The following is a 26083-nucleotide window of genomic DNA, read 5'->3' on the forward strand; positions in this document are numbered from 1 at the left end:
GAAAGCAGCTTCACCAAGGGACTGAGAAGGTACAGCCAAGGAGGTGGGGGTGGTGGTGGTGTGGGAAGCCAGTCAGGGGTCTGAGGAAGAAAGGACAGGGAAGCAAGAGGTTTGAGAAGAGGGGTATCAGCCGTGACCCTGGGTGGGCTTCATCACTCTGAGACCTTGTGCCTTCATTTGAAAAATGGTGGTTACGTCTCCCCCATTGGATTGTGGGAGGGCTAGGAAGGAGCTAGCTGAGTGGTAGCAAGAGGAGAAAGCACAGAGCCCAGTAGATCTGGTAGTTCGGAGGCAGCCCATCTCCTTGGTGGGAGCACTTCCAGAGTGGAAGGGGGCAGAAGCCTGGGGTGGCGGTAAGGAAATGGAGACAGGCAGCCCTGGGGATGTAGTGGGAGTTTGGGGAGCAGGGCAGAGTGCTGTAGCTAACTGTGCACCAAATGCCCCTCTCTGCTGCCCCCTCCCTTGCCCCCCAGCTGCCACCTGGCTGAGGGAGGGCCACGGGCAGAGTGGGGGAGGGAGGAGCCCATAGCAGAGAGCAGGGCGGAGTTCTTTCTTTCTAAACAATGATGCTTTTTTCTTTTCCAGGGACTTGAGTAACAACAAGATCAGTTCCTTAAGCAATTCCTCCTTCACCAACATGAGCCAGCTGACCACTCTGTGAGTCCTGGGGGCGGGGAGGCGGAGGGAGGGCACGCACGGTATCACCAGCAGGGAGTGTGCCAGGGCCTGCCAGCCGGAAAGAAAAAAACCAGGTTTTTTATTGTGAAATATAGCATTCATACAGAAAAATGCAAAAAATATAAATGTACCATTTAACAGTCACAAAGCTGGCCCCGGTGTGAATACCTAAGGCAAAAAGCAGAACACAGCACCCCAAAAGTCCCTTCCTGATCCTTTCCTGATCATTCCCCCTTCCTCCCATCTCCAGGCCGTGCCTAGCCTGACTTTTATGGTGATCACTCTTTGATTTTCTTTACAGTGTTGCCATCTACATATGCACTTCTATACAAGGAAGTTTCATTTTGCACATTTTTGAACCTTATATAAATGGAATCATACAGGATATATTTATTTTTTTGTATCTGGCTTTTGTTTACCATTGTGTTTGTGAGATCCACTCATGTGGGAAGCTGTGGTCTGTTCATTTTTATTGCTGTGTAGTATTCCTTTGTAGGACTGTGCCATACTTCCCTTATTCATTTCACTATTGCTGGATGGTTGGGTTGCTTCCAGTTTTGACTGTTGTAAACAGCGACCTTCTGAACATTTTCATGCCCGTAGTCTGAGCTATTTTGAGGATTCTTTTAGTTACATCCCAAGCCATTGGTCGGAAAGTATAGCAAGCATCCCTTATATTGGCCTGTGCTTAAGAGCGGTATCTCACTCACCTTCTCCACACCTCACTTTACAGATAATGTGCCAAGAACTGAAGAACTTTCCCTTAGGTTCTACTGTGGTCCAATACCCAGAAAACAGTAGAGGCAAGACCCAGAAAAAAGGACTGGGTCATGACCTAGCCAGACCCCCCAGGAGCAGAATGTGGGCCCGAGGCCATGAAATGCTGGTTCTAGGTTCCCCACCTGCGCTTATTTGCCCCGGGGTCTACTCATCAACTGGGTCCCATTTCAGAGGCTTCCTGAGTCTGCGTGTGAAGCTGCCATCAGCTGGGGTGATTCTGCCCCCCAGGGGACATTTGGTCATGTCAGAAGCATTTTGGGGGGTCACGGCTGGAGGAGCCCCTGACACCTCATGCGCAGAGGCCAGGGTTGCTGCTAAACACCCAACAAAGAATTGTCCATAGTGCTGGGGCGGGGCAGTCCCGGTCTCAGGGATCTGGCCCCTGCGAGGGGACACAGAGCCCGTTCCTGGGACAGGAGCATCTCCTTGCTCTCATTATTTTAGAAACAGCTTTATGGAGGTAGAGCTAATATACGGTCAACTGTACATACTTAAAGCCCACAGTTGGCTACATCCTGACTTATGTTCCCATCCATGGAACCCTCACCACAACCAACACAGTAACCGCTTCCATCACCCCCAGAAGTCTCCTCCCGCCCTGTGACAGCTCTCCCCACCGCTGGCCCAGGCCACCAGCCGTTGGCCTTCTGTGGAGGAGTTCGCTCGGCCCAGAGTTTTACATGAATGGAATCCTCCCACAGTGCTCTCTTTTGTTTGGCTTCTTTCAGCCGGCATAGTTACTCTGAAATTCCTCCCTGTCATGGCATGGCATGGGGTCGCTCCTTGCTCCTGGTCTTCCACTGTATGGCTGTGTGTCTGTCAGTCCGCTGACGGACATGTGGGGCTATTACGAGCATCATTTCCTTTATTGTCAACCTGCCTGTCTGCCCTTGATGGATTCGTTTATTTGGAAGCCTTGGGGGGAGAGTGGTGTAGCCTGTGGACCTAGGAAACTGAGAAGCAGACTTAAAAACCCAGCTTAGGGACTTAATTACAGCACGCTGGGGGAGTTCTGTCTCCCTGCGGGGCCTCAGTCCTCATCTTTATGATGGGGGCAGTCACAGCGCCTTCCGGGCCCATAAGAGCTTTTTTTTTTTTTTTTTTTTTAAGATTTTATTTATTTATTTGAGAGAGAGAGAGCACAAGCAGGGGGAGAGGCATAGGGAGAAACAGGCTCCCCGCTCATCAGGGAGCACAACTTAGGGCTCGATCCCAGGACCCTGGGGTCATGACCTGAGCTGAAGGCAGATTCCCAACCCCCTGAGCCACCCAGGTGCCCCCGTCACAGCTTCTTAATGGCACATCTCTAGGTGGGCTTGGACTTCCCCTGCCAGCTCCGGGAGTGAGGCCGGGCCTGATCAGGGGGCAATTTCACAGGGACCCCACCTCCGGCCCTCGCTGGGGCAGCTTCCACAGGCGAGGGTGCCCAGTCTCCTTCCTGAAGGCTGGCTGGGAGCCGGGCACAACGCTGAGGGCTTCACCTGGGCTATTTCCCCTTCCCCACAGAAAAGCCCTATCGAGTTGTCATTGTTTTTGTCCTTGCTCTGCAGCTGGGGGAACTGATGGAGGCATAAAAGTGTTGGGGGACATGGCCGGGTCACAGGGCTTACTAGTCCAGGGCACAGCCCATAGCCCCTTCCATGCTCAGGCCTCCCTCATTTTGCTGCTGAGCAAACTGCCCCCGCACCCCGAGCCAGCCTGCTGGGGCCTGGTCCCTGACTTGGCGCCGCCCCCTCCCTGTCTTGGTCTCTCCTTCCTCCTCCCTCCCCTCTCCTGTCCTCCCTTGCCCTCCCTCTCTTCCCACAGGATCCTCAGCTACAATGCCCTCCAGTGCATCCCTCCTCTCGCCTTCCAGGGCCTGCACTCCCTGCGCCTGCTGTAAGTCTCCCTGCTCTTCATTCCCCCACGAAAATCCAGCCCATGGAGGGCCCTGTGGCCTCAGTAGGGCCAATAGTGTCCCAAGACGGGAGGCCCGTCCATGCTCATTCAAGCCCCTCACGGAGGCTGGAGAACGAATGGGAAACTCTGAGAAATGGGGGGTTGCTATATGCCCCACGTTGTGTTTGGGGGAGCAGTGTGGCGGGGTGGCATCCAACATAAGGTAGCCCCTCGTTTGCATATGAGTTTCCGGCTCAGGTGGAGAATGTTCAAAAGAGATTTGTGAACCTTTTCTAAGAATTCCCACTGGGAGGTTTTTGCCCTGTGATCAAAGCCCCCTGTCACGCCTGTTGGGAAGGCCTCTCGAGGATCCGTGCGTGGGATTCCCCCGGCAGCCCAGCCTGGGGCACGGGGACATTCTTTACCCTCAACCTGTGGCTTGCCATAGTAACCTTTTTCCCCAAGAGGGAGCCTACCCCTCAGGCTTGCCGGCCAAGGGAGGGAGGGCACAGGGCCGCACACATGTTCCATTTGCCGTGTAAACAAACATGGTGCTTTGGGTTGTGATGGCAAAAACGAGTCCTCCAGAAGGGCTGGCGCAGGGTTGTCTACTTGGATTATGAGGGGCTCCCTCTCCCTTGCCAGTGGCTGGCAGGGCTGTGTCTCTGAGCTGGAGGCCATCTCCCTCTGACACTGACGGAGAGACCCAAGGATAAGCACGACACACGCCTCCATCAGTTCTCGAGTCTCTGTCCCTGGATGAGGCACCGACGGCCTCTTCTCTCCTCAGGTCCCTGCATGGCAATGACATCTCCACCCTCCCAGAGGGCATCTTCACAGACGTGACCTCCCTGTCTCACCTGTAAGTAACTTCGGCCCAATTCTCGAGGCCTCTTTGGATTTAAACAGAACTTGGATTCGGGAAAGACCCCCTCCCCCCACCTCCTGAGACTGGCAGAGTTTGTGGCTTTTGCCCTGAAACTGATTGAGCTTGTGAACTTCAAACCCTCCCCGTCTCAGACGCTTACACGTTCAGTTTCATCAGTCCCAGCAATGGGGTTTGAGGACAGTTCTTCATAAGCGGTCGTAAGAGTAGTAATGCCCCTTGTTGACTGCATCGGCTGGTGTAATCCTCACATGGGCACAATGATTCCCATTTTCCACATGAGGAAACAGGCCCAGAAAACACGAGAAGCTCGCCCAAAGTTGCACAGCTGGCAGGGTCCGTAGTCTTCTGTCTCGAAAGCCCACGCTCTTAAGCATGACGCACTCTTGCGCTTCTGACTTCACAGGCTGGGGGATGAGCTCTGGATGTTTACTACCCCCAAGAAGTGGTATTATTCGATGTAGAATTGCTTCCAAAGCCATTTAGCTGGCAGTACCGTGTGGATTTTTAAAAAAGCAGTGTGCTCAGTTCCTCAAAAGGCTAAATGTGGAATTACCCTGCGACCCGGCAATTCCACTCCTAAGTGTATATCCCAACTAATTGGAAGCAGATACCTTGTACACCCATGTGCATAGCAGCTTCCTTCACACACTAGCCAAAAAGCAGAAACAACTCGAGTTGTTGGACAAAACGTGGCGTCTACATACAATGGGATCTTTTTCAGCCGTAAGAAGGAAGGAAAGTCTGGCACCTGCTACAAACACGGAGGAGCCTTGGAGACATGCTGAGGGAAATCAGCCAGACATTAAAGGACAAATGCTGTCTGATTCTGCTGATGTGAGGTACAGGATAGTCGACCCCACAGCTGTAGGCAGGAGAGAGGTAGCCTCCAGGTGCCAGCAGCAGGAGGACCTGGGGAGCTCTCCTTCAGTGGCTACGGAGTTTCTGTCCGGGCCGATGAAGAGCTGGAGAGCCAGAGAGTGGTGAGAGTTGCACAACATGGTGCTAATTGATGCCACTGAACCGTACACTTAAAATGGCCAAAATGGCCAATTTTATGTTGTGTATATTTTTACCACAATTGGAAAAAAGAAAGGAAAAGCAGTGGGGCCGTGACAGGACCATCCTGCTTCTGGGGGTGGGGCTGGGTGCAGAGCATTCTCTCCCAGAGTCCCAGCTCCAGGCCGAGGCAGGGATCAGGCCAGATGTACCGCAGCTGGGATCCCAGGTGTTCCTGGGACTTCTTGCTCTCTGCCCACACGCACGTGCGCAGGGCCTGAGCGGGCACCAGAGAGCCTTCTGGGGCCCCCAGCATCACCACCTGAGGCTCATTCATCCAGCAATCTCACTGGGTTTTCTCCGTTGTAAGACTCGCCTTCTCCGCATATTAGTCTCTGAAATCATAGCGTATCTTACAAATGATCTGTATATTTAATATGGTAATATTTCTCTGCACCTCCCAAAGCACGTTAAATCAGTAGTGCATTAACAACCTTAGACTTGAGGAAAGAAATAGTAACATGTACTATTTATTGAGGGTCTGTCTGGGACAAATGCTTTACTATGTGTGAATACCTTATCTGTGGTGTTTTGTTTACTCCAAGACCGAAGTGAGAAGTAGGTATTGTGCTCTGCTCCAGTTCCGCAAATTTGACAGGGACTGCCTTGAGCCCACAGTGAAGATTCTAGTGCTGGTCTGGACTCCGTGGGAAGAGTGCAGTGATTGATTAGTAATGTCTGCCATGGGAGTGAAAGGGAAAAAGGGCTCTGTCCTAGGTGGTAGGATTTATTATTTCCATTTTCCACTTACTATTTCTTTCCATTTGTTTATTTACGTTTATTATTTGTATTTATTTACATTTATTACTTACATTTACATTTTCCATTCAGGCCCAGGTTCAGAAAATGAAGCAGCTTCCTTTGGTCATAAAGCTAGGAAATGACAGAGACAGGATTGGAACTTAGGTGTATCTGATTCCCAAGCTATTTATTTATTCTATATTGCCTCAGTAAATACGCCCTGAATAACCACAGTGAGTCAAGTGCTGAAGAATTTACTACCAAGAGGTTTCTGTCTTCTGTGACCCTCAGGGATATTATAAAGCAAATTTAAAGGCAGCAGTGACTAACTTTGGGGAAGTCAAGGAGATCTGCAGAGGTGGTGATGTTGATGCTGCCATCGGAAAGGGACTAGCTAGGGGTTTGCCATTGGAGAAGATACGGAAAGACATTCTAGGAGGAGGGAACAGCATGTGCAAAGGCAAGATGGCAAGAAAGTAAATGACATATTCAGAGATGTTGTCCAACATAGGACATGGGGGTTGGTTGGGTGAGGAACGTGGGGTGGGAAGAGATGACTCTGGAAAGGAACTTTGGAATTCCATTGTGAAGGGCCTTTTGTGCCATGCTAAAGAGTGTGGACTTCACGTTACAGATAGAAGGGAATCGGGGAAGAATGAAGTGGTAGAAAGCTCCTGGAAAGCCATGGTGACGTGTGGAGGCTGGCTGGCATGGGACGAGGCAGGAGGGAGCCTGGCTGGAGACGGTGGCTCCAGACAAAGGCCAGGCAGGGGCTGTGTTGGTCATTGCTCTTGATGATTCCCATTCAACAGGGCCTTGTTTCCATCTGTGTTTGGTGGTTAGTGGTTGTGAGCTCCTTTTTTGCTGATGTTTGGAATTCTGAGGACCTAAATTAGAGATGCTTCTCTCCAGAGAGCATCTGTGCTTATCTCTGTGGGCACCAGGGCAGGAGTCACCCAAGAGTTAGCATCCAGTGTCCCTGGCTCCTGGAGGTGCCCTTTGTTCCTATTGTGACTCTGGCCTGGGCTTTTCCTCTTCACTAGCAGTATGCAGGGGGCAGGGGGGCAGTAGGCAGAGGGTGTGGTGGAGGCTGAGGTCTGCCATATTTGAACCCCTTGAACCCTAGGAATCAGGATGTGTGGTGTTAGATCCTTGTTCTGCCATCAACTTGCAGTGGGATCTCAGACAATTCATTCATCTCTTTGGGCCTCTTTCCTCGCCTGTACCCCAAAGGTTATTTCTAAGGTCCACTATGGTCCATAGGCCATAATGATTGTGAGCGCTCATCACTGCCCTGGGCTCCAATACCCTGCACACTTCTCCACTTTTTTTTAAAGATTTTATTTATTTATTTGAGAGAGAGAGAATGAGAGAGAGAGAGCACATGAGAGGGGGAGAGGGTCAGAGGGAGAAGCAGACTCCCTGCCGAGCAGGGAGCCCAGTGCGGGACTCAATCCAGGGACTCCAGGATCATGACCTGAGCCGAAGGCAGTCGCTTAACCAACTGAGCCACCCAAGCGCCCACTTCTCTGCTGCTTTTAACTTTTGTATTTACTTTGCAGTTAGCTCATCTTTCCTCCATTTGTCCATCCATCCATCCATCCATCCATGCATCCATCCATCCAGCTCTTCATCAACGAATATTTACTATGTGCCAGATCCTGTGCCAAGGTTCCCCAACATCATTCTTCATTTCTCTAATCTGGCATTTTGTTGCCTCTGATTTACTGCGTGCCGGGAAACTAGATTCCGAATTCATTAAGAATTCGGTGTGAAAAGTAAACACGGCATGATGAAGTAGATCATGGTATGCCCACAGGACAGAAGAGCAAGTAGTTAATTAGAGAGTTATGGCACTGTAATTTACTATTTGATGAAAACGCGGGATAAGGAAAACTACCCTGATTTCACGGACGTACATATATGAACACAAGAACTGGATGGGAATACACAAAAATTAAATCAGTTACATTTGTGGGATGATGGAGGATTCTTTTCTTTTTGAATTTCCTTTGCTTTCACACTGAGCTCTGTGCATTCCTCATGCCTTTGGGCAGGGCTGGGGTTAGGCTGGTTCACAAGCACTCCCGGGCTACCTGCTGGTAGCTTCAGTGCAGTAGAAGGAGACAGTGAAGCCCACAAGCACATTGCCTGAGAGGAGAATGGGCAGAGGAGGTGTGGCGCAGGTGAAGGAGATTCTGAAGTTTTAGTACGTGCTAAACTCTAGAGTCGGCGGCTCTGGGAAACAGCCTCAGGAGTGCTACTTTGGTCCTGGTTACAGTAATAGGAGCCTTGGTGTGAACACACCGAGTATCTGCCGTTTCAGCTATTTCCAAGTTACACCAAAGATCAACAACACGCGATTATTTATACTTTGGCTAGAGTGTAACCCTGAATCACAGCCCTTTTGGGACCCCACCACTGCGCCTCAGCTGGGCCCGTGACTCTCCACTCCCCACTGAGCTCACAGTCACTTTTGGTGGGAAAAATGGTCCCCAGGTGAAAGTGAAGTCGTCTCAAAACCCCAGCCTTTGGGTGAATGAGTGTGGGAACGGTTGAAATCAGGTGCAGAGTTGGCTCTGTATCGAAACAAGGAAAACGTGTGGGTCAACCCAGAATTTACTTTTGAATGTTATATTGACTTTGGACGTTTTTATTATTCCTTATTATTCTTTTTATGTAAAGAGTCAGAAAGGGACACTTAGATTGGAGGTGCACACGGGGCGCCTGGCTGGCTCAGTTGGTGGAGATTGTCACTCTTGATTTGAGGGTTGAGCTCCACTTTGGCTGTAGAGATTCCTTATAAATAATAATAATAAAAAAAAAACTTAAAAAAAAGATCTGAGGTGCAGTTTTGCTGCCATTTATGGGGGGGACGAAGGGGGAATTGGCATTATGACAATCCTGACCTGTCAAGGTCTCCACATTCACAGTGGCCTCAGTCTCTGGCGCATTTTCTCTAAAAGAGCTACAGGACTGAAAGAAGAAGCCACTCATAATTAACTTTCAGCTCATGGCTCATTACCAGACCACACTCCTGCAGTGCACTACAAAACAAGTATTTTAAAATAAAGTCTGTATTGACATTTTGAATAACAGAATCACATTACCTTGCACTTTTTATGTTAAAAATATTAATCTGCTTAACGTAAACATTTTAAATATAGCACAATTTTTGTATTCCTGTTATTTACAAAACTTTTTTTTTTTTTAAAGATTTTATTTATTTATTTCACAGAGAGAGACACAGCGAGAGAGGGAATACAAGCAGGGGGAGTGCGAGAGGGAGAAGCAGGCCTCCCCCGGAGCAGGGAGCCCCATGCGGGGCTCAATCCCAGGACCCTGGGATCCTGACCTGAGCTGAGGGCAGACGCTTAACTGACTGAGCCACCCAGGCGCCCCCAAAAGTCTTTTTTTTTTTTTAAACACACTGTAGCTTCAAAAAAATTAGAGCATCTGAGCTTTCTCTACCTCTAGCAGCCTGGCACTGTTCAGTGGGGAAAGGAAGTTATCGCTGCCTGTCCCATTAGCCAGGATGGATGCTGTCAGCAGATCAGGACAGAAGAAATTAAACACACGTCGAGGTTGAACTGGCCTTCTCTTCCACGCTGCATTATTCCCTTGGTGCCCATTTTAGGTTATTTGTGCTTGTCTTTCTGCCCCCCCCTCCGGATCGTAGGCTCTTGCTTGAGTCATAAAGTGAGCCCCAGAGAGGTGACGCGACTGCTCAAGGTCAGGGGGCAGGGAGGAGCTGCGCTGGGGCCAGACTTGCCCAGCCGCCTGGAGAGACTGTGCAGTCATCAGCTGGGCTATTCTGGGGAATTCCTGCTCAGAGTTGCAGCTGCTTTCATCAGACCCAACACACCTCGGGGGAGCTGCTTCCTCTCCATTGCCCAGAAACAGGTGGAAAAGGGCAGCACATCCGTTGGTCACTTAATAGACGCGCCCATTCTCATTCTCATCACACAGCCTTGTATTTGCAAAATAGTGTTGCTATAAATGAACTGCCCGCCCCGAGGCTCTGATTTTTCTCTTTGCTGGACCGGGGAGCTCTGGCCCCTGCATTCCCCCACACCTGACTCCACTGTAAGTCAGGGAGGTGTTGAGTGGGGCTGTGCGGTGTTGCGGGGGGGGGGGGGGGGCGGGTGAGGGAGCAGGCCTGGCCTGATGCTGCCGGCGAGCGTGAGCTGATACAAGGCAGCTCTGAACATCCTGCGTGCGCTTCCTCTGTGACCTAAAGCCTACTTCTAGGCACCTGTTCCAGAGAAATGCTCACACCGTTGGAAACAACCAGAATGTCTGGCAATAGGGAAATTGTTCAGTAAGCTGTGAGATATCCATTCTTTGGGATGCTATGAAGCACTTTGACAAAATGCGGTGGATCCCTTATTGCTGACCTGGAAAGATCTCCAAGACGTGCCACTTAGTGACAAGAAGCTGCTCGGTAATGATGTGCAGGAGGGGGATACACTTTGTGAAGAAGAACCCTAGGTGTTGGGGGATGGGCATTAAGGAGGGCACGTGATGGAATGATGACTGATGAATCACAGACCTGTACCTCTGAAACCAGTAATACATTACGTTAATTAATTGAATTAAACTAATTTTTAAAAAAAGCCCTAGGTGTAACTATGGGAGAGACCAGAAGGCTACAAGCCTGGGTGTGGTGACTGTGTGACCACGGGTCCTTCTGTGGTTGGTAGGGACACTGGGGGCAGCCTTTCTTCGTAATGTGGATGTATTGTAATTTCTTTCATTCTATTGGAAACAAGGCTGTGATCAATACCACTGCGCAGATGTCTTCACACACCTGCGCAGGTGTATCTGCGATAAACTTCCAGAAACAGAATCGCTAGGTCAAAAGGCCACTGCACGGGTGATGTGATAGATACCACAAAACTCCCTGCCGTCGGAGTTATAGGAATGGGCCTTTTTGAAAAATATTAAGGTGACATTCGCTTAATATAAAATTAACCATTTTAATGTGTATAATTCAGTGGCACTTAGTACCTAGTTCCCCACATTGTGTGAGGCGGAGACTTTTGTTGGCAGGACTTGGAAGTGGTTTACAATGAGAGTGCATCCATGTGCTCCTTGTTTAATTAAAAATGAAAAGAAAAATAAAAGAGTGTGGGCCTCAGAGTCAGACCGCCCTGGGTCTGGAGCCCGGGGCTGCCTTCACTAGTTGCGTGACCCCAGGGAAATGGCTTCATCCCCGTGAGGCTCGATTCCCACTGTTGGGGACGGAGAAGAAAGCTTACACCGTGGGGCTGCAGGGCCGTGGGAAAGCAGCTGGTTCATCCCAGCAGGAAATGGGGGCTCCTCCCCCCCCCATGCACTCTGGAGGCAATGCACTGATTGGCCCTGGCCTCAACAGCTCTGGTTCAAATCCTACCTCCCCCCTTTCTCTGTGCAATCTTGGGCAAGTGCTCAACCCTTTTGAGCCTCTTTCAACATGTGCCATGGGGAGAGCGGGCTGTGGGGAGGACTGAGAAGATGACACATAAAGGGGCGCCTGGGTGGCTCAGTCGTTAAGCGTCTGCCTTCGGCTCAGGTCATGGTCCCAGGGTCCTGGGATCGAGCCCCGCATTGGGCTCCCTGCTCCGCGGGAAGCCTGCTTCTCCCTCCCCCACTCCCCCTGCTTGTGCTCTCTTTCTGTCAAATAAATGAAATCTTTAAAAGAAAGAGAGCGAGAGAACACATAGGAAGTGTTGGAACAGCGCCGGCTGCGCCGTAGAGACTCACGTCATGGGGGCTGGTAGGATTTCTGCCCGCCCCTGGCTGAGGGCCCGGCAAGCTCAGTGCCTAGTGGGCGAAGGACCCCATTACGGAAGACTGCTGCCCTCTGCTCTCTGATGCAGGGCCATCGGGGCCAACCCTCTGTACTGCGACTGCCGCCTCCGCTGGCTCTCTGGCTGGGTGAAGACCGGCTATAAGGAACCGGGCATTGCCCGCTGTGCGGGGCCCCCGGACATGGAGGGCAAGCTGCTCCTCACCACGCCTGCCAAGAAGTTTGAATGCCAAGGTGAGCCCAGGAGCATGAGCACGGGGGCTGGGGGCGGGGGTGGTAGGTACAGGGTTGCGTCCCCACCACCTGCTGCTGGGGGCCCACGGGACCCACCTAATCCTGGCAGGGCCTTCCAGGGGCCTCTGTGTCCCCGTGGTGACTGGCTGAGTCGGGGGTCAGGTGGCAGGAATGAAGCACCTGCTGCTTGTTAGCATGCTCCCTTCTGGTCCTGGCGTACAGCGAATGAGAAAAGCCAGGCAGAACATCTCCGGGCGGTGAGAGCCTTAATCCCTCCCTGGGGTTACGTAAGGAAAATAAAAATAGCAGCAGTGTTTCTGGAAGCTCCCAGCCTCTCAGCAGCAGGAGTGCTCGGGCCTCCCTTTGGTAGGAATCGTGCGCCGCAATGAGCTTCCACCCCGAGCCCCTGGACCCCGCGGCCACTCTCCTGACATTTGCTGAAACACGGGGCCTGAGCATGACTGGGACTCGGACATGCTTTGCTCTGAAGCTGCCTCATGCGGGGCGTCTGTAAATACTCCTTCAGAGGTTGATTGATTGACTGATGGCCCGGGAGCCCCGCTGAGCCAGGGGAGGTGGCTGAGGGCTGCCCCAGGGCCGGCTGGGGGCCCAGCCCCTGCCCTCTGCAAGCTCACAGACCTCCACCGGAAGTGAAACTGACAGCCAGAGGTTAATGGCCACCTGGCATGAAGGAGGCTGTCAATGGGGTAACCGTTCAGGGGGGCCTGACCTGTGGCTCGGCTGTTGGGAGCAGAACATTGGCTCCGTATTTAATGGTTAGTAGATGGTATTGGTAAATTAATTTTTTTGTTGTTGAAATATAACATGCATAACAGCAAGGTACACAGATCATAAGTAGAGGGGGTCCCTGAATTTTCACAGACTGAACACACCAGGGAACTAGCACCCAGATGAAGAAACGGAATCCCAGCGGTACCCGGGAAATCCGCTCATGCTTCCTTCCAGTTATTACTGAAAAGTGTGTCTCTTAATGCTCACACCTCTTCAGCAGGACCGATATCTCTCCATTTCTAGAAGGAGGCCTGAGTGGAAACCTGAGTTTACCGGCTGGGTTTTCTATTTATTCTCGTGAGGTCCTCATGCCCCTCCCAGCCCACCTCCAGGTTCAGGGAAGAGGACCCGTGAGTCCTGGAGGGGCCGGAGGAGGTCTCGCCTGTGGTGACAGGAAAGGGTCCTTCCCCGTTCAGCCTTGGAGAGAAACAACTTGAAGGCAAATGGACTTTTCCCACCTAAGCACGGGCCCTCCCAGAGCCGTGTCCCCTCCCTGCCGAGGTGGCCGGCTGTGGTCGCCTGCTCATTGTGACGGGGCTGGGTGGGGAGCCAGAGCCGACTTCAGTCATAGTGATTGTGTTGCCCTCACACCGGGGACTTTGCCCGGACCACCTCGTGGGGGCTCCGTGGGTGTCCAGCGCCCGCCCATTAAGTGCTTCTCAATTAGCTTATTTAGTCCTTATGGCCCCCGAGGCAGGTGCTGTGATTAACCTCACTTTATAGAGGCCGGTCCGGAGGCTGGGGAGGTGGGCTGAGAAAGGAGGGTGTGAACGTGACCGAGAGGAAAAACAGGGAGGGCGCAAACCTCCTTGGGGAGAGGACTTCTACCACTCTCCCTGAGGGCTGTCCTGCCCTCCTCAGCCCTGACACCTGCCCCCTGTCTCAGGTCCCCCCGCCCTGGCTGTCCAGGCCAAGTGTGATCCCTGCTTGTCCAGCCCGTGCCAGAACCAGGGCACCTGCCATAATGACCCCCTTGAGGTGTACAGGTGTGCCTGCTCCAGCGGCTACAAGGTGAGTGGAGGCTGGGCCCCGCGGGGGGCTGTCTTGTTCACCCCTTTGCCCACGGTGCACAGGGCAGGCGCATGAGGGAATGTTTACTCAGTGACCCAGCATGTGAGTGAGCGAATGCAGGAGAGGCAGCTCCCGGGCCAGGGAGGCATGCTGCCGAGGGGGCTGGCTGTCTCTGTTGGCTCACAGCAATCCCTGGGTCTCTCTGAGGTCCTCACTCACTTTGCCCCCCAGGGCCGAAACTGCGAGGTGTCCCTGGACAGCTGTTCCAGCGGCCCCTGTGGCCACGGCGGGACCTGCCGCTCGCAGGAGGGCGAGAATGCCGGGTTCATGTGAGTTGCCTGGAGGGGCCGGACCCTGGTGGGCGGGGTGCTGATGGTCCAGCAGCCAAGCCTCGGTGCCTCCCTCCTCCCAGTGGGATGGCCCCGGCTTCCCCGTGTTGGAGGACGAGGTGGGGCTGCGCTGGGGAGGGGCAGGCACTCCCTAGAGACCCCTCCATGCCTACGCAGGCCGGTCCCCTATAGCCCCGAGAGATGGGGGCCTGCCGAGTCTCACAGCAGCCCGTGGGGCTGGGGCTTGGAGCTGCGCTGCCCGGTCCTGCCCCAGGCCTCTCCCTGCCCATGCCGGGGGCCGGAGGGTCTTCTGATGGCCCTGGCAGTCCATGGCCAAGGGCCTATGCGGTGGCAGTGTTAAGGGGCAGTTCGGGGGTGTTTTACACCCCCTTAATCTCCACTAACCCCCAAGGCCTCCGCCTGGAAGTCAAAATCAGCTTGCTGTGCCCATGCTCCCTGAAGGCAGGGCCCCTAGCCAGCTCCTTGGTGGGGAGGCCTTCCCAGAGGTGGGAGCAAGTCCCAGGTGTGCCATCTGGGGCCCCCCCCATGGTCTCTGGGTCACACTGGTCACACCTGGGCAGCCGTTGTGCACCCCACCTTGGACTCCGTGAAGGGCCAGCCCTCCTGACTCCTGTCTGACGTTCCCATGTAAGCCCCCCCATTGATTTCCCCCAGGACCCCTTGGTGAGCCCCCCACCTTCCCAGAGCTCTCCTGGACCCAGTTTTTCAAAGGAATATGTAGTAGTTAATTGCTGAAAATAAACTGCCAGCCGAACAAATCCGCTCTTCGGAAAATGATGTTGAATCTACTTGGCAGGAACAGCCAAACCTGTCTCTGCAAACCCAGATTGCCAGATGTAAAAAATAAAACACTAAACAGCCTCTCACAGGCCGTCACCTTGGAAACAGCGTCCTTAAAACAGGCTCCGTCCATCAGTCCTCCTCTGGGCTTTGGCGGCAGCTCCCTCCAGGCCCCTCCTCTGCTAGACTCCTGGGGTGGGGGTGGTTCTGTGGAGCTTGGGGGGCTGAGAGGACCCCTCAGAAACGTCTGCTAGGTGGAGGGCAGGTGCAGCTGGGGTAGCCCCCTCCCAGCTGGAGGGTGGGCCCTGAAACTGTGCTTCATACCTTTTTGTTCACATACCCCCACCAAACAGGTGTTTTAAACTACATCCCCTCTCACACATTCTTAGAGTGACAGCTAGCATTTTTCAGTGTAAGTTGAACTTTTTATTGCAAAGGAGGTAATTTCCAGGATATTGTAAATATTAATATTTAAAAATAAAACCACTTTTTAGCTCACTTTTATCATTTTCCAGTGGAATCTGAATAGCACAGCAATTTGATACCATTTTTTCAAACCACACCAACAAGCTCCTGTTTAATAGCTTAAACATTTTACCTCCTTTTTTTCTCCTCGAACTAGTATTTCCATTTTACTTCTCACCCCCACCTCCATTTCTCTTCCAATGTCTATGTTCTGTTGCTAGAGTATGCTCTTGAGCCCGCTGCCATACTTCTCTGCCACCAACGTGGGCATGTAAGTTTATAGATATTTATTTGTCACCATAACCTCTGATGAAGTTTCTTTTGCGGAGGTGTTATTACAATTGTCAATAATATACAACTGATCAGAACATAACTCTAGTACCAAATTTTATTGATAATTATTATATACATGAAAGTAAAATGTTACTAGACTCTTAATGAGCTAGGTGGAGCTCTTTGTGTGTGCTTTTCTTCTAACTGGTTCCTGTGTTCCGGGGTGAATATGACAGAATGAGAGAAGGCTCAGCATCCAATATGTTCCTTTTTTAAAAATATGTATACAGCTAGAAACGCTGAGAAAGTTTGTGCACATAAGTCATTGGGATTAGAAGTTTTATTGTAGCACGTCACTCAATTATTTGAAACCCTTTCGAGTTTATATGCCAAAAACCCCAGATTGATCTGTCCTCAAAAGTTATTTTTAATGCTTGATCGGCTGACCATCCCGTGAGCTCGCCCTTCAGTGATTTTTAATGCACAGAACTGGAACCTCTTGCAAAAGCGTTTGTCCAGTCACTTTGGAAACCTCGACCTAATTGTCCCTTTATTTGGTGCCCGAGGGTTTTGGGCTCCAGGCACGTCCCAGCTCACACTCAGGTTGGGAGGTGTGTGTGCGCGTTTCTGAAGCTCTTGGGTAGGTGTGTTCAGGGAAGCGTTTGTGCAGAGCTTAAAGATCTGGAAATTAATTTCTCAGACCTCTCTGACCCACCTATCATTTGGAAGACCCCAGTGCCCCCTGGGGAAGGGTGTGTGTTGGCTGGAAGACCATGGCTTTCCAGGACCCTCCACGAGCCGGCTCTTGTTTCCCCCCCAGCCCTGTTCTAGCCCCATCCCTGATGTATGAGCTAAGTGTCCTCGGCCTCTGTGCACCCTCCCCAGCCTCCGTGCGGCACCATCCCGGTACTCCCCAACTCTCGTCTGGTTGCCTGTCTCCTCATTGTCTCCCCAACTAGACTGTGAGTGAGCCCCCAGAGCGCAGGGCTGTCTGATGTACTCTAACCCCGGCACCTAACAAGGGCCTGGCCCGGAGAAGGGACCAGAGCTCTGGGATGATGGTAGTCACCGGTGGGCACGGGCTTCCACCGGTGCCTCAGGAAGGCCACTGCCCTGGCCCGGGCCCACCTGCCCTGCTCTCCTCACCTGCCCCCCCGCCAAGGTGCTCCTGTCCCACCGGCTTTGAAGGACCCACCTGTGAGGTGAATACGGACGACTGCGTGGAGCACCCCTGTGCCAACGGGGGTGTCTGTGTGGACGGCGTGGGCAACTATAGCTGCCGGTGTCCCCTGCAGTACACGGGTAAGTGTGGTGGGGTCTCATGCCCTGAGCCCCGTTCCCGGGGATGGAAGGGCCGGGGCCTGCCCTCAGTGTCTGCAGGACGTTTCTGCTGGGCCAGCTGCCTGGCAGAGCCTGGGGGAAGTTCTCTCCTTCTTCCTCCTCCTTTCCCCAGGAAGGGCCTGTGAGCAGCTGGTGGACTTCTGCTCCCCGGATTTGAACCCATGTCAGCACGAGGCCCAGTGTGTGGGGACTCCAGACGGGCCCAGGTCAGTGTTGCCCGTTTTCAGGTCCAGACAAGGGCATGGGTCTTGAAGTCCCCTCCCCTCTGCTGTCCCCATTCTATTTCCTTACTTGTCAAGTGGGTTTGGTCTTGGCTACACACGGTTCCTGCGAGTCAGTGTGGGGACAGGGTGGTGGTGGGCGCAGCTTTGGGCAGCCATACCTGGGTTTACAGCCGGACCCTGATTGGATGCCTTGACCACTCTGAGCCAGTCTTCTCTGCAAAGCGGGCACCCCTGTAGCTTCCTCCTGGGGTGGCTGTGAGGGTCAGATGAGCAAATGCATGGAAAGCGCTTCGCTCCAAGTCTGACATCTGATAAGTGCTCCATGAAGGGCTCTTATCTTTCCAGATCCACAATTTCTCCTCCCCAATTACAAAATGCACAAAACTCTGAAAACCAAAAGCCCGTTTGATAGCAAAATCTGGTCTGAGCTGAACGTATTTGGTAATAAGACCTGACGCCCACTATTATGAAGCTACTTACGGTCACTATTCTTGCCGTGTAGTGCGAACATACGGACATCTTGCTACAGAAATGTGAACAAGTTTAATTAAGGGGCTGCCCCAGAGCCCACTGATGTGTTACATAATGCTTTAGGCATTGTATAACCTTTCCAAAATGCCAAAATTTCAGAATTGCAAAACCTATCTGGTGGTTTTGCCCAGGAGGTTTGGATAAGAGGTCATTGACTGTTGTCGCCGTCTTTGTTACTGGCCTATATGGAAGTGCACTGTCACCTGAAGACTACATGAAAGTCATGGGCTTTTAAAATGTTTCCATTGCAGCTTTGTAAACATAGTCCCGTTTCTGGGACCTCTGTTCCACTGCTCAGGACAGCACAGGTGGTCAGGGTTGAGGCCTGTGGCTGAGGGACCCAACCCCAGCCACTCAGGCCAGGGTGGGGAGTGGAGCCTCTCCGAGCCCACCGTCCAGCAGGAGCTGCCCAAGGACAATGGCAAGAAGCAAGAGGAGGGGTTACTGAGGTCCAGTTGGAGACTGAGGGGTGCATGGGAGCCTCCATCCAAAGGCGGCAAAGATGCTGCACTTGTGGGTGAGCTGCTGGGGTGGCACGGTAGACCAAGGGGCAGCGGCAAATGAAGGGGTATGCCCGCTGCTTGGAGGGGCTGGACCTCAGGTGGTGGAATAAAGCAGGACTGCCCCGCATCCCTCCCCTCTCGGAGGGAAGATGGAACTAACCCAGCTGTGCCTGGAACTCAGCAGGTATTCAGTACATTCACTGAATGAGTGAGGGAGGGAAGGAGTGAATGTAAATGTGGGCGGAGGCTTAGCTACTGCAACATTGTTCCAATTGCAGCTCTAGCCCCAGCAGTGGATTATGATCCCTAGGCTGCGTCAAGATTAACAGTAAAAATTAAAATAGAGGGGCACCTGCCTGGCTCAGTGCCTGACTCTTGGTTTTGGCTCAGGTCGTAATCTCGGGATCTTGAGATCGAACCCCATGTCAGGCTCGGCGCTCAGTGTGGAGTCTGCTTGTCCCTCTCCCTATGCTCTTCCCCCCTGCTCGCATGCTCTCTCTCATGAATAATAAAATCTTAAAACAAGACCTAAAAAAGAGAAAGTATCCGAGCATCATGTCATTTTATGTAGTAAGGAGTATTGTGGCATGAAATTGGCTTTAGGTGTGTGTGTGTGTCCATGTACATACACGTATATATTCTTATTGGGTAGAAAAGTATTCCTTACAGCTTGAAAAACTGGGAATGAATAAAAACATCCAGGCAGGAGCAGAGCACCTGCCTGACAGGTTGTGTGATTGAGCTTGGAGTTTGCAGTTTAGTTTGGAAGAGTTTCCAACAGGGATCCCTTGATGACAGCCGGGAGGGCTTCCTGGAGGAGGTGTGGTATTGGCCAGGTTGAACTGAGGCAGGTAGAGAGAAGGGGATGTTTCAGAATCAATAGGTGTGAAGGTAGGGAAGGGCTGGTGGATTGGGGGTTGTTGACAGTGGAGACCTGTCTGACCACAGGGTGGGCCTGATGTGGGGGGAGCAGGACAGGGAGCATCTTGCAAGGCTGTGACTGAAAAGTAGGTGGAGTGTGCTCCTTATTTGATAGGCAAATAGTTGATCTCCAGGTAACCAGTGCGGCACAGTGAGAGCTGGCAGGCTGGGGGCTGGCCTGGTGTCCCTGAGTGGGGGCACTAGCTTTCCGGGGGGGAAGGCCAGGAGGCTGGTCTGGTGGAGTTGGGGAGGCTGGAGAAGAGAGCTAGTTGAGCCCTACGATTCAGGGCCTTGTTCTGGAGAGCAGCTGGGCAGGTCGAGAGGGGCTGAAGTTTGGCCTTGGATGTGCTGTCAGTGGTCATGGTGGGTCCTCCATGACAAGATCCCCTTCTCATGCCACTGGATGTCCAACCTCCCAGCCCAGAACCTGCCCCCCCCCCCCACAGGCCCACACAGAGCTCCCTTCCTGTACCAGAAAAGGGTCCCAGGACGGGCTGGGGGGCAGCTTTCTCTCTGGGGCTCTGTTTGACCTCCTGGTTGTCCCATAGACGCATGGGCCTTGGGGTTCTCTGTCCACACATGGCCCCCGACCCCAGAGGCTCCTGACTGAGGGACTGACCGCCCCCCACCCCTGGTCGCCTCCCAGGTGTGAGTGTGCACCAGGTTACGCAGGTGACAACTGCAGTGAGAACCAGGATGACTGCAGGGACCACCGCTGCCGGCACGGGGCCCAGTGTGTGGACGAAGTCAACAGCTACTCTTGCCTCTGTGCGGAGGGCTACAGGTGAGTGGCCCCGGGGCTGGCAGGAGCCCCCAAGCATAGCTGAAGGGAGGGAGTAAGGGTCCTCGTCTGGAAGTTGGATCCCGGGGTTCTAACCGTGGCTGTGCCATCCCCAGCTGTGTGGCCTTGGGGAAAGTCCCCTAATCACTCAGACCATAAGCACGGGGTTCCTAAACTGTTTGGTGGAGGGAGTGGGAGGTGGGTACAGATTACTGCCCAGTGCCCACCACATACCTGCCCAGTGCACCTCTCTGAAGACACTTTCTGGCATAAAGGTCACTTATCTTCACAGCTGGACTTCTCTGAAAGGTTGGGATGGGGGAGTACTTGCCCTCCTTCTGGACACCCACGTCCCAGGCTCTGCTTGGGTCTTTTTTTTTTTTTTTTTTTTAACAGTTTTATTGAGCTATAATTCACATGCCCTATAATTTACCCAGTTTCAGTATATAATTCAGTGGCTTGTAGTATACTACCAGAATTGTGCATCTATTAACCATAATCAACATTTTCATTACTCCAGACAGAAACTCCATACCTCTTATCTGTCACCCCCCACCCCAGTCTCAGCTCCAGGCAACCAATAATCTAGTACTTGTGTCTATAGAGTTGCTTATCCTGGATATTTCCTCTAAATGGAATCACACAATCTGTGGTCCTTTGTGACTGGCTTCTTTCACTTGGTATCCTGTTTTGGGGCTTCATCCATGTGGCAGCATGCATTAGAACTTCATTCCTTTTTGTGGCTGAGTAATATTCCATTGTACAGACAGACCACACTCGTGTATCCATTCATCCGCTGAGAGCATTTGAGTTGTTTCTGCTCTCGGCTGCTGTGAACACTGGTGCTGTGGGTGTAGTGTGGGTCAGAACTCCCTGCTGGTAGTCCTGTCCCCTCTTTTATTTCTTTAGTCATTTGCGTCTTCACTCTTTTTTCTGTTTTTTTCCTGTAAGATGGGCAATAGTAAAATTTGCTAGCAGACTTGACTGCCGTGAGCCATGAGTGCTTCTCCAACTTTGATCTGCACACGATCTTGTTAAGAAGCAGATTCAGGTTTTCCATCTCTGACAAATGCCCAGGGGATAGCGATGATGCTGTTCCAGGGACCACACCGGTTTCTCACCTTGTTTGCGGTATCCTTCCGGCTCCTAGTTCTCTCGGGAAAAGTGTTCGTTAGGAGCATCTTCTGTTGCTTTAAGGATCCACTTCCCCAAGACGTCCAGCGAATTTCTCTCTAGGACTGTGGGAGAGAAAGCTGTCGCCTTGCCCCTTTGCCCGGCCTTCTCTGACCTGTATCTCCTCCCCTCTCAGCGGGCAGTTCTGTGAGGCTCCTCCCGCCCCCAGAAGCCCCTGCGAGGGGACTGAGTGCCAGAACGGGGCCAACTGCGTGGACCAGGGCAGTGGGCCTGTGTGCCAGTGCCTCCCAGGCTTCGGCGGCCCCGAGTGCGAGAAGCTGCTCAGTGTCAACTTTGTGGATCGGGACACCTACCTGCAGTTCACCGACCTGCAGAACTGGCCCCGGGCCAACATCACGCTGCAGGTGCGTGCCCAGGGTGCCCGGTCGCAAAGGGGAGTCGGGCAGGTCAGAGCAATGGGGTGGGGGGGCATCCCTGCCCCGGAGAACTGGGAGGAGCCTGTGTAATCAAAACTCTTTGGATATGGGTCCAGCAGATGTGGGAAGGTTATTGGGTCACAAAAGCAATCTCCGATCAGGGAAGGGGGTGGGGGAGTGGTCTCGGGCAGCTGGATCCTCTCCTGCCACCCTCACGGGCTCCTCAGCGCCAGCCTTCAGCGCTGCACACTCTCCACGTGGCTGGGACACGGCCGGAGTTGGCCCCAGGCTTCAGCTCTGGCCTTGTATCTTTAGCCTCCTGGCCCTGGGGCCCTTATTTTGCTGTTTCCTGTCTTGAATTTCATCTCCGAACATCAGTTTGTGGAGGGCAAAAAGCACATCCCGTTTGAAGGGCACTGTTTGCCAAACAGTTTTTGGGGAGGGAGAGGAGGGGAGGGTGCACATCACATTAAGATGATAAAAGTCTGTGTGTCCTCTTTGGCGAGCTCACTCTTCCTCCTGCATTCCCCACCCCAGCAGCCATGTCTCTTTCTCCTTTGCTCACAGAGCTCCTCAGCCTCCCCGCGTGCTCACTATGCTCTCCCCTATTTCATCACCTCTCCCAAATCCTGCCCACGTTCACGGTCTACACTGAGAGAATGCAGCTAGCCTAACTGCTCAACAACATAAAATTCCCCCAAACCCTCTCAGCCACGGCCTCAGGCCCCTCCTTAGGGGAAGTCTGCCCCGCTGCCCACCCCCCCCTTTGTCGCAGGCTCTGCCCTGTCAGCTGGTAGGACAGCAATCAACGGCCTCAGGGCAGATCTCTGATTGGCCTGCCTTCCGCCATATGCCCATCCCTGGCCTGGCCACAGAGTCCAGCGAGAGGGGGGATATGATGGGCCCAGCCTGGGCCCTGTGCCAGCCCTATGAGACCAGGGAGTCAGGCTCTTCACCAGAAGAAATGGGGGAAGAGGGACAAGGCAGGCTCAGGGTTCCTACAGCATCGGCGAGCGATCTCCCTCCCCAGGTAACTCTAGCTTTTGCTTGCACGGCTCCAGAGACAGGCACTACCTCTTGAGTGGCTCCTTCCAGGCTGGGGTGGTCGTGGCTGTTAGCCTTCCTTACACTTGTTCTCTTGGTGGTTCCCAGAGGCCCACAGAACAGGCTACCCCACAGCCATCAGACTTTCCTCTCTGGGCAGGTAGCCCTAAGGTCTCTTACCTGCCCCTCCAGCACCCAGTTTCCAGGCCTCAGCTGGTCCATCTGCCTTCTCTCTGCAGCCCTGGCCAGCCTGGCAGTGGATGGCATTTGAACCCAGGGGCTATTGGCCTCTGTCAGCATCCCCTGGAGGAGGTGTCCCCTGGGCAGGCTGGGTAGTCAGGGGAGGACCGCTCTGCACACAGCATTCCTCTTCCAAATGTGGGTCCTCCATCTGCCCCACCTACCCGTGCCACTGCTGTGTGGGCTGGGGTGGGACAGACTGCCCTCGCCCCTCAGGTCTCCACGGCGGAGGACAACGGGATCTTGCTGTACAATGGGGACAATGACCACATCGCAGTGGAGCTGTACCAGGGTCATGTGCGTGTCAGCTACGACCCAGGCAGCTACCCCAGCTCTGCCATCTACAGGTAAGGCTCCATCATGCCCCCCCACCCTCCCTCAGGGTCTCCCGGGCCAAGAGCAGGTGGTTATCGGGACCACCAGGACCTGGGCTGCCTGAGTGGGAAGGGCATTTGAACCATCTAGTGTGGCCCTAGCTTGGGGCTGAGGCTGAGGCCTGAGCAGTGGGCCCAGCCTTCCCTATCCCACCTCCTCCTCACTGGGGGCTCCTTCGTGGGAAGGGAGAGATGGTAAGTTGGAAACCCCTGCCCCAAACTGCTCAGCTTTCCCCAGGGTGTCCCGAGAAAGGAAGGTGGAGGGACCAGGCCCTAGGCCACAGGGTCTACACACCCTCCTCCCTTAGAGATGTTATTCCTTGGGAAACAGCTGCTGTACCAGTGGCCTTTCTGGGGAAGGGCCCAGGCAGAGATGGGCCGAACTGAAGCCTATTCCCTGCGGTGGGGGCACCCCATCTTCTTCCAGTGCTGAGACGATCAACGATGGGCAGTTCCATACTGTTGAGCTGGTCACCTTTGACCAGATGGTGAATCTCTCCATCGATGGAGGCAGTCCCATGACCATGGACAATTTTGGCAAACACTACACGCTAAACAGCGAGGCCCCCCTCTACGTGGGAGGTAAGGACCTGGCCCAAGGAGAGGCTGTGGCTGGCTCACATGATGGGGACAGCCATTCCAGGTGGGGCTTCTGTTGCTCTCTGGCCTAAGGCTTGCCAGGAGGGCTGGTGCCCAGGCCACTGGACTGTGGGGGTATCCCAAGCCACTGGTGGATTGTCCTTCCCAGCCTGGAGCCCAGGCTGACCAAGAACGATGGGTACCTGGGTTTAGTCTGAGGCCTGTCCTTGAGGGGACCCTGGACCTTTCCCAGCTGTCTTCCAAAGTGGGTACCTTTCCTCTTGGCTTTGGGCCAGGAGGGACTTGTCAAGTGTTCAGGGTCCATTCCCAGTCTTGGAGCCCTCTGAGGCTCAGAGCTGCTGCAGGAGGCCCAGGCTCAGAGTCCATGCATCAGCTGAGGACCTCCCAGGTAGCTTTCTGTGCTTTGCAGGCAAACATTTCTAGGTCCAGACAAGTCAGGTTTCTGCAACGGTGGGGCTTTCTCAGTGCTGCAGAGGGCCCTGGCGAGACTTTGGGCAGCTGTGAAGGAGAGAACCCTGGGTTCTAATCCCAGCTCTGCGGTTTATTAGTCGTACAATTTCGGGCAAGTCACTGAGTACCAGATGGGGTTTAGCCTCTCCAACCTCGGAGGGTTGCTGTGATGACCACAAAAGCAGGTGACAAAGCTCTAGGCTCTGGTTCTTTGTTGCTTTTGGAGTAAGGAGGTAAGAGCTGGTGTCCCACAGGGTAGGAAGGAGCCTTGGATGATGGCAGCCAGACCTTAGGCACCCAGGGCTTTCTTTGTCAGCTGGCTACAGCTAGGCCTGGCACCCCCGGGCTCTGGTCATAGAGGGGGCAGCTTTTCTATTTCTTCCGGGAAAGGAATCTGGACCCTCCAATGTGGCAAAGGACCTTGGCCCAGGGTTGCAGAAACAGAAGGGCCGATGGTGGGAGGGAACACTGTGCAGATGCCCAGTGGACCTCAGTGGTGAGTGCCAGGCACGGTCTGAGCCTGACTCGGCCCAGCTCTGCCCCCTCCTGCCCACCCCAGGGATGCCAGTGGATGTGAACTCAGCCGCCTTCCGCCTGTGGCAGATCCTCAACGGCACCAGCTTCCATGGTTGCATCCGAAACCTATACATCAACAACGAGCTGCAGGACTTCACCAAGACTCGGATGAAGCCGGGCGTGGTGCCAGGCTGTGAGCCCTGCCGAAAGCTCTACTGCCTCCACGGCATCTGCCAGCCCAGGGCCGCTCCGGGGCCCGTGTGCCATTGTGAGGCCGGCTGGGGGGGCCTGCACTGCGACCAACCAGCAGACGGCCCCTGCCATGGCCACAAGTGAGCCTGGGCTGGGTTCAGGGAGCCCTCACCCCCTGCCCCACCTGTGGGTTCCCTTTCCTTCCCTTCCCTGCAAGCTCCTATTGCCAGGGTGAGGGCTGCTGCATGTACTATATTTTTAAACCCCCAGACTGGAACATGTGGCCCAACACAGGGTTTTATTTTTTTCTAATTTTCAGTTTGTATTAATAGGAAGGCATCCCCAGGGACACAGAATCTCACTTTGCTCCCCTTTGCTCTTGGGCACAGAATAACATCCCATGACGCCAAGGCTGGGGTTGTGGGGTACCCTAGGACTGGACTGGCTCCAGCCTATTCTCACAGCACCTTTTCTCTGTCCCCTCTAGGTGTGTCCATGGAAAATGTGTGCCCCTCGATGCTCTTTCCTACAGCTGCCAGTGCCAGGATGGGTACTCAGGGGCTCTGTGCAACCAGGCTGGGGCACCTGCAGACCCCTGTGGGGGCCTGCAGTGCTTGCATGGCCACTGCCAGGCCTTGGCCACCAAGGGGGCACACTGTGTGTGTGACCCTGGCTTTTCGGGCGAGCTGTGTGAGCAAGGTCAGGGGCCCCCCTCCTGACATGCCCTCTCCACAACTTGCAGTAGTGACTTGACTTTTCCTCCTCCCAACCTGGCAACCCCTCTGTGCCCCCTCCCCTCTCCTGCACCGCTATGGGGCTGGGCTTTGAGCCCCATGACCAGATAAATGGCGCAGCTTGCCCTGAAGCCCCCCTTACCCGGGGAAGTGCCCCTTCTGGCTGGGGTCTCTCCTTACAGAAGGGACTGCCCAGGGTAACAGCTCCTGCCCGAACCCCCACATCTTGGCCCCATTACCTTGTGCCCCTGGGAGCAGCAGGAAGTCTGAGGGTTGGGAACTGGAACTCTTTCCCAGGCCCTCCCTGGCCCCTGTGACCAAGATGCTTCTGCAGGCATAGAGACTGCTGAGGCTGGGCAGAGGG

General features: G+C 53.6%; 1 protein-coding gene across 5 annotated transcripts in view; it reads left to right on the forward strand.

Moving 5' to 3' along the window:
- SLIT1 (slit guidance ligand 1) overlaps positions 1 to 26083 on the forward strand; it is a 167654-nt gene that overhangs the window by 137989 nt on the left and 3582 nt on the right. For all 5 annotated transcript variants that reach the window (XM_081823725.1, XM_081823724.1, XM_081823728.1 and 2 more), the window contains exons 23-36: positions 586 to 657; positions 3265 to 3336; positions 4127 to 4198; positions 11884 to 12047; positions 13726 to 13850; positions 14082 to 14179; positions 16881 to 17020; positions 17172 to 17265; positions 19885 to 20022; positions 21329 to 21557; positions 23070 to 23200; positions 23655 to 23809; positions 24837 to 25125; positions 25473 to 25684. In XM_081823725.1, the coding sequence (XP_081679851.1) occupies positions 586 to 657; positions 3265 to 3336; positions 4127 to 4198; positions 11884 to 12047; positions 13726 to 13850; positions 14082 to 14179; positions 16881 to 17020; positions 17172 to 17265; positions 19885 to 20022; positions 21329 to 21557; positions 23070 to 23200; positions 23655 to 23809; positions 24837 to 25125; positions 25473 to 25684 (1991 nt within the window). The remainder of the gene's footprint in view (positions 1 to 585; positions 658 to 3264; positions 3337 to 4126; positions 4199 to 11883; positions 12048 to 13725; positions 13851 to 14081; positions 14180 to 16880; positions 17021 to 17171; positions 17266 to 19884; positions 20023 to 21328; positions 21558 to 23069; positions 23201 to 23654; positions 23810 to 24836; positions 25126 to 25472; positions 25685 to 26083) is intronic.

This window comes from Leptonychotes weddellii, chromosome 6 (genome assembly GCF_054177405.1).
Source record: "Leptonychotes weddellii isolate Sample4059 chromosome 6, ASM5417740v2, whole genome shotgun sequence".
Lineage (NCBI taxonomy): Eukaryota > Metazoa > Chordata > Mammalia > Carnivora > Phocidae > Leptonychotes > Leptonychotes weddellii.